Source organism: Myxine glutinosa, chromosome 2 (assembly GCF_964187855.1).
Source record: "Myxine glutinosa chromosome 2, kmMyxGlut1.1, whole genome shotgun sequence".
Taxonomy (NCBI): domain Eukaryota; kingdom Metazoa; phylum Chordata; class Myxini; order Myxiniformes; family Myxinidae; genus Myxine; species Myxine glutinosa.
Genome location: NC_136262.1, coordinates 192950179 through 192966622, shown reverse-complemented (window position 1 = coordinate 192966622; position 16444 = coordinate 192950179). Strand labels below are relative to the sequence as shown.

Genomic DNA, 16444 nt, shown 5'->3' with positions numbered 1-16444 from the left:
GTGTATATCCCGAGGCCACGCCTACTCCTCGGGCGTGGCCGACACCCTCTTGGTGCGCAGAATGATGACACCGCGCCAGCGCCATCGTGTCCGCCACAATGGAATTGTTAAAGAAAATTTGAAGAAGCAGACGTTTAGGTCACAAATATACATACATAACCACATACGTTTGATCCATTCATTATAACTAAAAAGGTATAATTGAAACTTGAATACATCTATTAATTACATGCTATTGAAATCCGACTACGTTGATTAATTACGTCCAATTAAAACCAGAGTACGTCTATTAATTACATGCTATTGAAACATAAGTACATCTATTAATTGTTCGACCATTGAAAAAAAAAAACATACCAAAAAATAGAGACATACCATTGAAACCTGACTGGGTACGTCTATTAAATACATATTGGAATATGAGTACTGCACGTCTATTAATTACATGCTATTGAAACATGATTACATGGTTCTTTTGGGTCTACTGCATATTTTCGGTCTTCGTGGTCTTCCGGATCTTTTCGCTCTTCATGGTATTTTGGGTTTTGGGGTCTTTTGGGTCTTTAAGGGTATATTGGGTCTTTAGGGTCTTCTGGGTACTTAAGGTTCTTCTCGGTCTTTGCAGTATTTTGGGTCTTCCGAGTATATAAGGGTCTTCTGAGTGTTCAGGGTATTTTGGGTCCTTTGGATCTTTAAGGGTCTTTTGGGTCTTTAAGGTTATTTTGGATCTTCGGCGTGTTTTGGGTCTTTGAGGTATTTTGGGTCCTCTGGGTCTGGAAGGGTCTTTTGGGTCTTCATTGTTTTTATTGGTATTTTGGGTCTTCAGGGTCTTTTGGGTCCTTTTGGTCTTTAAGGGTATTTTGGTCCTCTGGGTCTTTAAGGGTCTTTTGGGTATTTAAAGGTATTTTGGGTCTACGGGGTATTTTGGATATTTGGGGTGTTTTTGGTCTTCATGATCTTTTGGGTGTTCAGGTTATTTGGGGTCTTTAAAGGTATTTTGGATATTCAGGGTCTTTAAGGGTCTTCGGGGTATTTTGGGTCTTTGGAGTATTTAAGGGTATTTTGGGGCTTGGTGGTCTTAAGGGCCTGGGGGGACTTAAAGAGTCGTCACAGGTCTGAGGGTCTCAGCAGTCTAAAGGGTCAAAAGGTATATTCCAACAGTACGTAATTAAGAGTTCACGGACTGTGTTTTGGGGTGTTATTTTTTTTGAAGAAGAAGAAGACGTTTTGGTCAAACATACAAGCACCTCAAATGTAACAAAGGCAAGTTGAATTAATGAATGTTGTAATTCATTTATAAAAATGATGGGAGGCATTCGAAGTCGACCTGTTCCAGGTTTACTCCGTGATCTTTAGTATTGCAGATGATGGTAAAATATTGATATGTTGTATAAAAACAAGGCCGATAGTCTAACAACAGCATAGCGGGCTTGGATTTGTTGAGTGGAGGATCTGCTGTCTCCCTGTCATTTGACCAGATCCTGAGCTCTGATTGGTGGACGTTTCTGAGGAACATACATACATACATGCATGCATGCATACATACATACATAGATACTGCTGAGCCACGTGACCAATGACGACGTCATCAAAAAAAAATTCTCGACCAATTTATCCCTAGAAAACCACACAAGAAATTTCATACTGCTCAGATTAAGCGATCTACTTATCAATTTATAACGTCATAATGAAGGCATCTATGACACCATCATTAACATATTGTATTCTGCATGGGGTGCACTTTATAATAAGCCATATTTCAATTTTTTCCATCTAGCGGTTTAGGAGATATAGAGGTGCACATTCTTTTCGGTTTTTTCCAAGATGGCGCTCGTACCACCTGACCCATGACGTCATAATTATCATTAAATAAAATTGACAGGAGGAGGCGCTCCTATGGTGAAAATTCATTGTCAATCCTTCGCCTTGATTGCATACCTTCGCAAGGCTGAACAGTTTAAGCTGTGTATCCCACAGGTAGGCCGTATTTGCACCCGGACCTTAACCAAGATCTAATCGACTTGTTTTTGTCAACTACCCAACTCATCCACCTAGTTTTGTCATCATCCGTTCATAACGTTTTGAGATAGCCTACCATGTCATGTACGTTTTTAGCCCTATCTCAGTGTCACCACTCCATACCTCATCCCTCGTATCGGCAGTCTGCAGCCTCCTCACTCTCTGCAGACCTGGACAAAATCACAGACTGGTCAAACAAGTGGAACATGTCTTTCAATCCTAACAAATCTCACACTCTTACGATGTCTCTCCGAAAAGATCGACTGGACAACCCTCCCATCTACTTTCTCAACAATCCTCTCCAAGAAGTTCTGTCACTCACGCTTTTGGGTCTCACTATCCGCCATGATCTTTCCTGGGAAAACCACATTTCCAAGCTGGCCTCCAAAGCCAGTCGCCGACTGGGCATCCTCCGTCGTGCGAAGTCCTTCCTTGGCACACCTGAGCTCCTCACCACATACAAGGCTTTCATCCGCAGCTCAATGGAATACTGCTCTCCCCTCTGGGCCGGTGCTCCTGCCTCACACCTAGCTCGTCTTCACGCTGTTGAAACCAAATCTTTCAGAAACATGAGAATCTCCCGCGATGAAGTTGATTCTGAGGGCCTTTCACTCACTCACCGCAGGCAGGTAGGTGGTTTTTAGCTCACCTGGTACGAAGTTCAGGGGAGCTTATGCGATGGCGCGTCTTCCGTTCGTCAGTCCGTCGACACTTGCAACTTCTTCTCAGAAGCCTCTCATGGGATTGCGACCAAATGTGGCACAAATGATATTTGTTGTGTTGTGACTAAAGTTTGTTCACGGCATTTTTAAAACTTGGGGTCTAAGGGGGTTTACCGGGGTCAAAGTGCATCCAGGTTTGACCTCCCAAAATAGATATTTGCTTTTTCCTCAGAAATTACAAACACTATTTTTATGAAACGTGACCACAACTTTCACCACCCGTGATGTACCGAAGTTTGTTCACGGCATGAAATTTTTTCCCCCTCTGGGCGTCTACGGCGGGGGGTGGGGCGGGGGGGGGGGGGGGAGTTGTTGCCCCCAAAATAGGTATTTGCTCTCCTCTCAGAAACTACACACGCAATTTCGATTAAACCTCACCACAACCTTCATCACCCGTGTGATTCCACATGCTGCCCTGTCTTCTAGCAATCATTGAAACTGGTTTAAAATACCTTTTTTAAACGCCAGGGGTATTGGTGGTGAGGTTTAATCGAAATTGCGTGTGTAGTTTCTGAGAGGAGAGCAAATACCTATTTTTGGGGCAACAACTCCCCAAGTTGTTGCTTGGGCAACAACTCCCCTAGCGCCAGGGGTATTGCCCCTATGTTTCTGTCTTCTACTGACTTTTCTCCTGCCTAGCTCCCCCTGCTCTGTCTGTGCTGTGTCCGCCAAATACTCCTACAGGTCGCACATGGTCTGTCAGTAACCCTCTTCTGGTGAAACTGCCAAAATCGACTGTTTGCTCACCTTCACTCTTTCATTCCTCTTTTTTCCATCTCTGGAACAAACTCCCTCACTCTCTTCAATCCCTCTCCTCCCTCCAGGTCTTTAAAACAGCTGTTCACCACCATCTCTTATCTTCCCCATCCAGAACCTTGATCTTTTCTACTCTCATTAATCCACCCCAAATCCGCCTCTTTCAAATTCCCTTTTTTCTTTCCTGAAATCTCCTGTATTGTCCATCTTGTTTATCCCATGTACCCCACCTCCACCATCTCCCTTCCACAAATCTCCGACTGTCCCTGCTCTCTACTGTTGTTGTGCTTTCTTCTCTTTCCCCCTCTTGTCTCCTGCTCCCTTTGTTATATGTTTTTGTGTTAACTCTTACACGAGCCTCGACTTAGAAAGAAAAGCGAAGTAAATAATTCTCCCAATAGCGAAGAATCACTTTAAAAATCCTTTTTTAAATAAAAACAAGACCGGAAGTCTAACAGCGGCATAGCCGGGCTTGTAAAATATTATAAACCACAAACACACATGATTAGCTTTTTAAACAGTCGCTAATGCTGTTTATAACATTAAACGAATAAATTTGGAGGAATCCAGACATCCGTGAGGTAAGTTTTACTTACAGAACTGAGGGAAGATCTACTGTAATCTAGATTATACCCCACAAGGGTTGGGTACGTACCGTTTTGTTGGAAGCGACAACGCCGATGCTTTCGATATTTGATGATCATTTTAACAATCGGTTTGTTTGTGTATATATGACATTTTTAAATGACATTTTTGTGTATATGTGTATATATTACACTGAATGAAAAACGTAAAGTTAGAGCATGGCGATTGTGATATATGACAAGTTCGCCGATATGTTTGGCATGAACGCAATTGGAATCAAAATGGCGGTGTATGGAGAGTCAGCCGCCGTGCCGCCGTAATGACATCAGACGTAATCACATCACCCTGTCATGTGACCAGATCCTCAGCTCTGATAGGTATACATTTGAGGGGACATACATACATACATACATACATACATACATACATACATACGGACAGACAAACACTGTTCTAGACGGCTTTGCCCTATGGGCTACATCGTAAAAAACACTCACTGCAGTTGAGCCCACCAAAAGATGGGTAATGTTTCCATCTAGACGTGGTCACTGGCAAAACTGCAAATGCCGAACGTGTGAATGTGAGAGAACAATAATTGCGGCATCTCAGGTGGAAACGGAGAATCTCTATTGTATTGAAAAATTGCCGAAGCCGTGATTGTGGTTACACGCAGAGAAAGATCGGCTTCGCTCCGGTGGAAACGCCAAATCCCAATTGTATTGAGTGAGATATTACCGAACCAGTGAATGTTTCCACATTCAGTAAATGGCGAAACTGCGAATGCCAAAACCAGCCATAGTGAAAATGTAGACTATTAAATCCCCATAAAAACAGCACTGTACTTTTTAAATTGCAAGAAAATTTTGGTTTTGATCCTCACAATCAAAAGCAGAAGCAAAATTGGAAGGAGAGCAAAGCCAGAAAGAGTGTCAGAGTGCGATGGAGGGGACGGGAAGTGGGAAAGGGAAGGGGGAGGGGTGGAGGAGGCAGGAGAGCGAGGGGAGTGGAAGGCGGTTCATCACCTTTTCGTTGAATATATGCTGGTGAATGTGCCGTTCATCACGTTTCTGAGTTAAGTGTGATGCCGATTAGGAAGAAGAAGAAGCCTTACTACCAACTTCGTACACTTCCGGAATTGTTTGATTTATTTGTGTTCAAATGTCTGGTGATTGTTTTGTATTTATTTATGCGAATGTGTACGTGTATATAACTGTCATTAATCAAAAAAGTTTAGGCACTATCGAGCGATTTTGTTTTTTAAATAAAAAAAAACGAACTTTTTTAAATTTCAGAATTTTTTTTTTGCCGAAAACACTCCCAGGCACTCACTGATGAATCTCTGAAAGATTGACGAAGATCCGTTCAGCCATTTCTGAGAAAAATGGCGACACAGACACACAGACAGACCAACAGCTCTCTTTTATCGTAGATTCCAAATTGCAAATTACATCTCAATTACACAGAGAAGCAAATAATGGCGCAAAGATTTTTAAAAGAACCAGCATGGGACAAAATGTTGTATTCTCATTAGTCGCTGTTTTAAAAGTTACCGCTCTTTAGATGTTATCATTATCCATTTTCTTTGAACAATGTGCTGCATTGTTTGGATAAGCTTCCATTGCGTCCAGTTAAGTGTTCAAACTACTCTGAAATGGGCATTCATTATTCTTTTTCAGAACAAGTCTTCACCACAAATCAAAATTGCAACCTATATGAACTTAGAACCATTAATTGCTATATTTTGTAAAATAAATTAAATTATGGATCAATGATTATATGGCAACTACTTCTTGGTGGACGCGATGATGTTATAATACACATTCACTGCACTTCTCAACAGAAAGGAATTATATGGACACGCACGTCGTCATTTTTAGCCAAGGCTTTATTCAGCAAACCAGAAGCGCACCACCACCACCACCTCTTCAACAGCACCGCAACACAGGCGGTTACTCTCAGCAGCATTTGCATTGACGGTAACAATTAGAACAAGTTTACAAATGAACAGATTCCCTCACGGTAAAAAGCAATAGGAAAGCAGCATTAATACTGTGCCATCTTTGTTTGGACCGGTTATCAGTGGGAGGTGAAAAATGATGGAAGGTTTTTGGATTGTTTGCTTACCATTGCTGAAACTTCATTCAAACATGCATCAACCCTTTTGAATCAAGTGTGTAACTTTTTTGTTGCAATGGCATACAAAATGTGTGACCTACGGCAAAAGGTTCAAAGTGGACATTCCGAAGGGAATTGCTCCTTATCAACAAGAGTCAGGAACTTTCAACCTCAACAATTGATTTCTGGAATTTTTTTAAATGTTATACACCGCCCCTCCCTGTTCCATCTCGATGCTGCACGACATCATCACCGGGCACCAAAGGTGATGACGCACGCTGAAAGGGAGTACTCAGTTTTCACTCCGTTGGTTTTCTTGTAAGTTTGTCCGGGCGGGCGACATTTTAGCCTTCCTTTGATCTAGAAAGCTAAAACGTGGGTACAATAGTGAACGAGTACTTTGGCAAAAACGGTCATTTTTTGATTCATTGATCGATTGAATTGATTAATTACTTAATTATTATCGATTCATTAATTACTTATTTCTTTTCTTTCTCATCTGAGAAATATTTCAGACACCTTTTGAGCTAGGATGCTGATATTAGGACATGATAATGACCAAGTGATTTGGCTATAAAAGGTATTTTTGATTTATTGATTGATCAAGTAATTATTAAATTTTTCGATTAACTACTTCATTAATTTTCAAAAAGTTACAGAACAGAATCGGATGAAACGGTGGTGGTTTAGGCATGTTATTAGCCAATTGGTTAATAAATTATTTTACGATTATTATTATTTAATTTTTTTAATTATGCAATTAATCAATCAATTATTGTACAGCTCTCCCTCCCAATTCCCTCTCCATGTGTTGGACATGCCGAAGGTTCCCCGGCAATGGCGCGCGCTGGAGGATATGTTATTTATTTATTTCTTTGGCATGGGGTCGGTGTACTTTAAATGTATCTCTACTTGTTTTTTGGGGTTTTTGGCCCATTTCTGAACATAACCGAATAGAAGTTCAATGCGATTTGTTGGCAACCTGATTATTATTATCCTTCCTCTTCTCCTTATTTTTATTATTCGGGGACCACACCTTTCTGGCAGGTTATTATTACTATTACTAAAATCATTATCATGGAAGTAGACCTACACTTTCTCAAACGATGGTGATGTTTACCTGATGCTCTCATCATAAATTTCTGAGAAGAAAATCAATGCACACAACAAAATCTGCATTATCTGATTAGTCCTGTCGTGTCAAAAGTGGCCACACAAGACAAAGGGGGCCACTGGCCACACAAGACAATGACATCACACTTGCCCTCTGGGTTTGTGGTATGCTTGTTATTTGACAGTGTATGGACACAAAACAGCTTTTATTCATGAGTCAGATTCTGAAAGCAAAAGACAAATCACTAAATATACATGCTGGAAACATAATGCTTGCTTTACACAGAGTGCATTAATGTAACATGTCTCATGGATGTTATAATATGGGCCATTTAGAGAACACAGATGACATCGCCATCTTATTACCAATTTCATCAACTCACACAGTGTATGTATGGTATGTAAGGTGGCAAATGATTTTGAAAAACACTTACATTGATTTGAATCACTAAGTTGATGTGATGTATTTGAGGGTTTTATTTTACCCCATACAGGTAACCGATGCCATTTCATATTAAATTGTGAATCTGAAAGACAACGAGCAACAATGAACATCCATCGGAGGTGGGTCAGGTTATTTTTTCCAGTAGGTGTTTTCATTCAATAAGTCTTATCAAGAGTTCAGGTTGCCTCTGGTCTGTCTAGGCTAGATTGGAATCTAGGTGCAGCTATAAACTGTCATCCTGGTGTTTCACCAAGGTGTGTGCGGTCCCTCCTATGGACGTTAAGGTGGGCGCCCCGTCCGCCAGCATTAGTTAGTGGGCATTGAAGATCCTTCGGTGACATTCGTGAAGAGTAGGTGAGCTATCATTGGCACCATTAACATTTTCCGAATTCCTGCACCTTCGATGGAGTCTCCTGCTTCAGATTGGCGATCCGGCCGGGATTGTAACCCTTCGCCGAGGAAACTTTGAAACTGCACCCTTCTGCACTCAACGATGAGACGCAATACAACTCACATCCCAACTTTAGCCGAGTCACATTTACTGCCCCTTAAATCTCTGTTTGGTGCGTTTTTCAACTGACTTAAAAAGTTTGGGTGTGGCTGATAATTTGAAAATGTCTGAAAAACTTGTATCGTTCCACAACAGGTCACAAGTTGATGATCAGTCATTTAAGAAAATAAAATAAAGAATATGTTTCGAGCTTGAGTTTTGTATTCAGGCAGGTGAAAATCATGTCCCCAACACATGTTAGGACCTCAAATCCTAAAATACTCTTTAAAAATGGATTATCTGTACTCGAAAACATGGAAAAGTGGTATTACACTTAGATATACGATCAGTAATAGCTGAGATATTGTCCGTTTCATACCTATTGGCGGCCATTTTGAAGTTTGCAGCTACCGGCCACCAGGGGGGTGCGCCAACTTGTAGCCAGTGGTTTTTGAAAATCCCGTGCCCGGCCCAAACATCGTGCCAAATTTCAAAAAGGTGTCACAAAGTGCACGATTCCGACGAGTTCCTCGCTAATCCGCCAGCATGATAGCGGATGGATGTTAAGCATCCCACGATGTCTTTCATGACGACTCGGGGAGTTACTGCCAGCACGATAAACAAATTATAAATTGGGAATCACTACCACTGGGAAGGCAAAGGCAAACCACCCGATGCATTTAAGCTGCATTGGCAGCACCAACCCTGCCTTCAGACAACACTATCGAGACAGACATGACGAACATGCACTTATCACATTTGACAAACATCTTTTATGCACTCAACATGAATGAAGATGATGATTAATGTTGATAATAATTACTTATCAGCTTAATAGACAAATGCTGAAACAAGCCTGTTATGCTAATAACCATAAAACAAAAAACAGCAACTCCGTGAGTAGCAGACGATGTTATTTGATTGCAGGATTCACCAGCAATAGGAGACGTGACGTCATCTGACTATTTCATTCTGAATAACGCCCTTAGCTTTTGCCACTTGCGCAAAAGAGTAAGCTTGCACAGTCATGCCAATTAAAACAGTTATTAAGTGAAGAACAGATAATATAACCCAAACACACGCAAGCAATTTACTAACAGTCTAGAGCCCTGCAATTGCAAAAAAAAAAATTGTATAGAATTTCGCCAACCACAAAGCCAAAGTGGCTAGAGCGAAGAAAATATCAGCAAAAGATGGATAAAATAAAGAGAGCAGCAATAAAAGTACAATATGCAGCAGAATAGGTGCTGACAATACGTATCGAGCCTGTAATGGATGAAATCTCTCTGAAACCTACTCGCGTTGCTTTTCAAATTTACAAATATATCGCTACCTCTGACCGCGTGCCTCCATATTGAGAACTAAGAACATTTGTCATTTTGAGAACTAAGAACATTTGTCATATTGGGAACTAAGAACATTTGTCATATTGGGAACTAAGAACATTTGTCATATTGAGAACTAAGAACATTTGTCATATTGGGAACTAAGAACATTTGTCATATTGGGAACTAAGAACATTTGTCATATTCGGAACTAAGAACATTTGTCATATTGGGAACTAAGAACATTTGTCATATTGGGAACTAAGAACATTTGTCATATTGGGAACTAAGAACATTTGTCATATTCGGAACTAAGAACATTTGTCATATTGGGAACTAAGAACATTTGTCATATTGGGAACTAAGAACATTTGTCATATTGGGAAGTAAGAACATTTGTCATATTGGGAACTAAGAACATTTGTCATATTGGGAACTAAGAACATTTGTCATATTGGGAACTAAGAACATTTGTCATATTGGGAACTAAGAACATTTGTCATATTGGGAACTAAGAACATTTGTCATATTGGGAACTAAGAACATTTGTCATATTGGGAACTAAGAACATTTGTCATATTGGGAACTAAGAACATTTGTCATATTGGGAACTAAGAACATTTGTCATATTGGGAACTAAGAACATTTGTCATATTGGGAACTAAGAACATTTGTCATATTGGGAACTAAGAACATTTGTCATATTGGGAACTAAGAACATTTGTCATATTGGGAACTAAGAACATTTGTCATATTGGGAAGTAAGAACATTTGTCATATTGGGAACTAAGAACATTTGTCATATTGGGAACTAAGAACATTTGTCATATTGGGAACTAAGAACATTTGTCATATTGGGAACTAAGAACATTTGTCATATTGGGAACTAAGAACATTTGTCATATTGGGAACTAAGAACATTTGTCATATTGGGAACTAAGAACATTTGTCATATTCGGAACTAAGAACATTTGTCATATTCGGAACTAAGAACATTTGTCATATTGGGAACTAAGAACATTTGTCATATTGGGAACTAAGAACATTTGTCATATTGGGAACTAAGAACATTTGTCATATTGGGAACTAAGAACATTTGTCAGATTGGGAACTAAGAACATTTGTCAGATTGGGAACTAAGAACATTTGTCAGATTGGGAACTAAGAACATTTGTCAGATTGGGAACTAAGAACATTTGTCAGATTGGGAACTAAGAACATCAGTTGCATTACATTCATCTTATGAATCAAAAATTTTTTAAAGAAAGAAAACATAAGTTATTCATCAACTGCCTTCTTGACCAAACATCCATATCCAAAGCAAATAATTTCCTTTTTTTATTCTCTCATCCCTTAAAATCCGAATATCAGCGTTTGTGGCAATTCGTGTTTATGGGAAAGGATTCAAATGCACAATCACTTCCACTTATCTGGATATGAACAAATGAAACTAGTGGTTTATTTGTTTTGGCGAGTGGTATGAGTGGCTTTTCAGGAAGAAGAAGACCGCTGCTCCAATGAGGAATATGGTCGAACCCCAGCCAATACCGTAGCCCCAGGCGAACTCATGGTAAGTGTGCAGCACAGTTTCATCAACGAATCGCACCGCGTACAGAATCAATGCGGTGAGTTGCAGAAGCACTGGAAGGCAGGATTATATCCATATTTGAAAATAGGGAGGGAAGTGAAAAAAGGGGGAAAGGGGCAAGAAACAGTGGTCAGAAAAAAAAAATTGTTGCTCTATAACGGCCATTATTATCCCACCTTGGCCCAAGGGGAAGCTTGGCCCAAGTCTTTCACGAACGGGTCTGGCAATGCCTGTCATTCTCCTAGTTAGGGCAGGAATTTGGAATTTGGCCATGGTGCCGGTGATACTCGCCTTCTCTCTCTCTTTTTTTTCTTTTATTTTAGGGATACAAGATCGAGGCTCGTGTAAGAGCTAACATTGATCACAAAATGACAAACTGACAAATAAAACACATGATAAAGGGAGCGGAAGAACAAGATAGAGAGCAGGGACATCGGGAGATCTGTGGGAGGGAGAGGGATTGGGGGGAGGAGGCGTGGGAAGGGAGGGGGGGAGGTAAAAAAAAAACACATGGACACTGCTCGGACTTCCATGAAAGTAGTCGATATTTAAGGACACCTTGGGATCTTTAACGTCCACCAACCCATGCTGGCGGACAGGGGTCACACGTAAAATAAGTTCAAAAGCATGACGATCGACGACTATTAACAGATGACTTATTTTAAAATCAATCAAATTAAAAGATGACGATTATGCAGATATGATGGATGTAAATTCGCAAGGATGCAAACACGACACTGATGATGGGCGAAAGAATGCGATGAAAGACCATAACAACCGGAACTAAGGAAAAGCACATTTTTGCTTATTTGAAGATCTTAAAATAAAGTAGCTCATGTGGAATCTCAGGAATCTGAATATGAGACATAGATCATCAGCCCTGTCCATGTGTTAACATGTGAAGGCGCATCGCTTTCGTTCAAATTAAATGAATCTTCATGACGTCATATAGGGACTTTTGTGAGATTGTTGTTTTTAAGTGGATGGCCATGCTTTCCATGATAGCAACTTTAAAATGGCCTTGCGTACCAGACTAGGTGGGGTAATGCAGGTTCGAGGGTCTGGGAGCTCGCTGTTCGAACCCCAGCCGAGTCATTTACGAAACACTTTAAAAATGGTGCGTGCCGCTTCCTTACTCAATGCTTAGCACTTTAAATAAATAAATAAAAAGGAGCATGGACAAACCATGGATTGGCAATAATTGTGCACACTTGATGGGCCTAATGGCCTTCACCTGTGTTGTCATTCTTGTAAAGGGACTAAATTTATTTATTAAATCGTAAATGTATTTATTAAATGGTGTTGAGTGTGCAGTATGACATTACGTACTTCACACTTACCACAATTTAAGAAATTAATATACCTTAAGAGATCAAATGTGCAACCCCGAACATTAAGGTTGCATGTGCGATAGGCATCCATTGTGATAAATGCAACTACATTGACCATGGGTATGGGTCAACACTTATTTTGAGTGGTATATATTTTCTCTGAGGCCTTGTGTAAAGGCAGTATAGCATCACCAGGCCATATTAAAAAAAAAAGAAGCTTTGCTGGACATTAATAAGAATTGGCAGCATGTTAAGAGGTTTTAATAAAATGCATTTTATGAGAGAAAGTTCACTTTATGCCAGAATTGAACTGCAGTTTTCAGATTAAATACAGATCAGTTGCCCATTTCTATTCAAATGCTCATTTATATAAGTATCCTATGGCTTCAAACCAGATTCAATTGTTTTGTGGTTTCATGGCAGAATAACCTACATGATGTTGCATCAGTTCATATATGGAAGAAAATGTCACAGCAGAAAATTAAAGCTTCAAAGGATTCTGCAAACGTGGGCAAAGTAGGCCAAAACACTGGCAAACATTCCAGGTACAGTAAACTTGGGTAACCAGACAAATCACTATTTTGTTTCTGAAATGTTTAACAGTTAAGCCCTAAGCAGATAACAAATGTGCGATTTCATAAAAAGTCAAAAGTTTGTCGTCGAAAGTTTTCTTTTTTTTAAATCATAGCTGCATGTAGTCAAACATGTTTTTTGGGGTTTATTTTATATGCAAGCCAGCTTGCTGAACTGATGTAAATAATAATAATTTTAACTAAACACAGATCACATACTTGGGAGAAAGAAAAACAGTCAGATATACAACTCTTTTGTTTTTACATTGTAATGTGTGGCCTCCAACCTTTAATGATGAGCAATTAGTATAGGAGCATGCATTTATCATAATAGTAGGGGTAGCTTAGTCACACTGTAGTGGATGAGAAACATCACACAAACACAAACAATCAGCAACCTGAAAAGGAAAGGACAAAAGGAAAATAGAATAAAATCAGGCCAGGAAAACGAACTCACCAGCGACGCACACCAGGCCACCGATTATCTTGTTGAACTTGTAGGAACCCTTGCACAATGACCACAGGGCGAGCAGTGCACACGCAATGGTGATGATGAGACCAATGAACATTAAAGCAATGGTCCACACCTTCCAATCTGCCATGAGATGTAAAAACAATGCAATTTTATATTTATTTACTGTAGCTGTTCCTGACAATCCTTCAATATAATTGTCAGAGCACCACTGACCCAATTCCTATCAAGCCAAGGGATTTTGTCTGTATAGCGCTGATAATCAATTCCCATAATCGCACTCTAAAAAATGTGCTCAAAACAAAGTGAGCGAGTTAACAAATAGGGGGAGCAGTGAATAATTATGAAGTATCTGTTCAATGAAAACATCAATCATGCCATAATTTACAGATGATTCGCTACATAGTACTGGTAAAGGTTAAGTGCAGGTTTAGCTACAAACAATAGGCCAGGTCTTACTTCAGCCATCCTTGTGTGTGTGTGAAGAGGAAAAGTAAAGATTGCAAATAAAACAAAAAAAGAGCAATCAGAGATTGCAAACCCTCGCCGGGATGTATTTTCAGTGGTTTTTAAGGCTTTTGTGTTAAAACAAATATGGCAGCCGAACCACGTGACCAATGACGTCCTCATTATTTTTTTTCTAAACTAATTTATTCCTAGATTATGCTCAAGAAATTTCATCTTGATCGGATGAAGTTTTGTACTTGTCGAATTATGACGTCATAATGGAGGCACCTATGAGATCATCATTAACATATTTTATTCCCCATGGAGAGTTCTTTACAATGAACCATGTCTCAATTTTTTCTATTCAGCACTTTCGGAGATATAGAGGTGCAAAGTTTTCCGTTTTTTCCAAGATGGCGTCCGAACCACGTGACCTATGACGTCATAATTATCATTCTAAAATTCTACAGGTGGAGCTGCACCTATGGTGAAAATTTCCTGTCAATCGGACCAACGGTTGCAGAGAAAATCATATTTATTCTGTGCAGACAAACAAACAGACAAGCAGACAAACAAACGGACACAAATGCAATACCCTCTCCTCTGGCGAGGGTAACTTGAAAGCATCTGAAAATGCAAAGCCCATCCGCTTCAGTTTGTATTCAGACATATTCTTCTTCTTCTTCTCTGGTGTGCTCAACATGACGAAAACAGCTTTTTTTTTAATACAAAATTAAAATTTACGATTTTATGCAGCCTTGACCTTTGAGCTTTAGATCAAAAATCTAAATCTTTAGATCTTTAGATCTAAAAAAAAAAGAATCCGTTTCTAGCTTTTGATTGGTGAACAAATTATGTGTCCCAATATGCAAATTCTTTAAGTTCATGACAATTGGATGAAAATTAACGATTTTATGTAATGCTGACCTTTGACCTTTTTACCGATTTTTTTAATTTCCCTTTTCTATATTCTCATAATAAAGCTGTGATTAAAATTTCATGACAAAACTCAAATGGTAGATTGAAACTTCAGGTCAATTGGATGAAAATTGATCATTTTAGGTGACAGTGACCTTTGACCTTTTGACAATATTATTAATTTGCCTTCTCCATATAATCATAAAAAACTTTCTTGAAAGTTTGATGACAATAGCTCAAAAAAGTTACGGCCCAGACAAAGACACAGAAGCGATTGCAAAACCCCATCTCCCGCTGCGCGGAGGACGAGCTAATAAAATAAAGTTGTAAATGTAATTCTCATGGCAAACCAATGAAGAGTTCATCACCAACGTATTTGTCACCACAATTTTAAATGTAAGGCCATGAAAACATTAAAACCAACCAAATAAAAAACCGCAAGCTTCGAGGCATGTTCCATTGCGTACCGGTGGTTCGAGCATCCTTGCAATGCCAGACTTTAGAGTCAGAGTGCAGCTTGCATTGCTGCCACAGGCTGAGGCTGTAGCGATCTGCATTGACCCAGGGTGAGTCGGCCAGAGCAAGCACTGCCAGCACAGCAGCGGTGATCAGGCAAGTGAGGCCAATAAGTGGAAATGGACGGATAGTGAGGACCTTGGTCATGGTGGCTAGGGAGAGGAAATGAGAGATCGGAAAACTACTATGAGTATGAATTGAAAATAACCAAGGATACATCAGCAGAATTCCCATAATAAACTTTATTTGATTACAACTATTAAAAAGGTTGTGATAATTGATGAAGGAAATGGCTATGAAGGTGAATTATGTGAATCGGAAAAAAAAGGATTGCACACCCAAGAGGTAATTCAGTTTTCATATTTTCTTCCACGTATTGATCATTAATGTGAATGGGAAAACAATAGGAGGCAATCTAAAGAAAACAGCAATTGCATTAAAAGTGGTGTGTGGAAAAAAAATCACCAACAAGGTTGTTGAACTCTACCATTGGAATACAGCTAAATAGTAGAACGATATAGAATGTGTTCTCCTGGGTTCAGTTCCGAGGGACATTTGATCCAATTTTTGGAAATGGCATTGAGGTGCCCTCACAAACAAGATCCGCAAGTGTGTTGGTAAGGAGTCTTCGCTCGCTGTCACATATTCTTGTTTCTTTGTATTAAATATCCAGTGTTTTTCAAAAGCATCCATTTTTGGTGATTTTAATCTCTATTGGTGGTCAGTCTCGGAGAAATCACTGAATTCTGTTATTTTTGCCGCTAGTTGTGCCAAACCTGAGTGTTTATGATTGGAAGAGTGATTCTAAGGGAGGAGGTATGAGGGTAGTCAATTGAGAAATAGTCATTCTCAGTTTTATTGGAACAATGACCCATATTCCTTCTCAAATGTCCAACCCATTCCATGGACTCAATCTACCCTTGTAACTCAGGTCTCAAGAACATAAGGATAAGAATTTTCAATCAAGAAGTACATGTTACAATGGAGCACATAAACAAATATCATGTTACTAGAAAAGGTAAAATCATAA

At 39.5% G+C, this 16444-nt stretch overlaps 2 protein-coding genes across 5 annotated transcripts in view; one reads left to right on the top strand and one right to left on the bottom strand.

The window, feature by feature from the left end:
• Positions 1-8708, top strand: part of CACUL1 (CDK2 associated cullin domain 1) — an 82761-nt gene extending 74053 nt beyond the window's left edge. For both annotated transcript variants that reach the window (XR_013622427.1, XM_078772131.1), the window contains one exon: positions 5923-8708. The gene's annotated coding sequence lies outside the window, so the exon portion shown is untranslated. The remainder of the gene's footprint in view (positions 1-5922) is intronic.
• On the bottom strand, positions 5950-15582 carry LOC144890692 (transmembrane protein 47-like). 3 transcript variants are annotated; one of them, XR_013622429.1, is made up of 4 exons: positions 15366-15582; positions 13519-13656; positions 10708-11211; positions 5950-10631 (listed from the first exon to the last, which is right to left on the bottom strand). XR_013622429.1 is itself a non-coding variant. In XM_078772133.1 (3 exons), the coding sequence occupies exons 1-3, from the start codon at positions 15559-15561 to the stop codon at positions 11021-11023; spliced, it is 525 nt and encodes a 174-aa protein (XP_078628259.1). In that variant the 5' UTR covers positions 15562-15582; the 3' UTR covers positions 5950-11020. The 3 variants fall into 3 exon arrangements, 1 of the variants encoding a protein (XP_078628259.1); XR_013622430.1 differs by having other exon boundaries at positions 5950-10531; XM_078772133.1 differs by having other exon boundaries at positions 5950-11211.
• Positions 15583-16444: the final 862 nt, after the last annotated feature.

Bases quoted from the DNA above. Each gene is read 5' to 3' on its own strand.
- LOC144890692 (XM_078772133.1), bottom strand. From the start codon at position 15,561: ATGACCAAGGTCCTCACTATCCGTCCATTTCCACTTATTGGCCTCACT. The intron at 13,657-15,365 runs GTACGCAATGGA...ATCTCATGGCAG, and splicing joins CAAGGATGCTCGAACCACCG to ATTGGAAGGTGTGGACCATT. The intron at 11,212-13,518 runs GTGAGTTCGTTT...CCTGCCTTCCAG, and splicing joins TGGCCTGGTGTGCGTCGCTG to TGCTTCTGCAACTCACCGCA.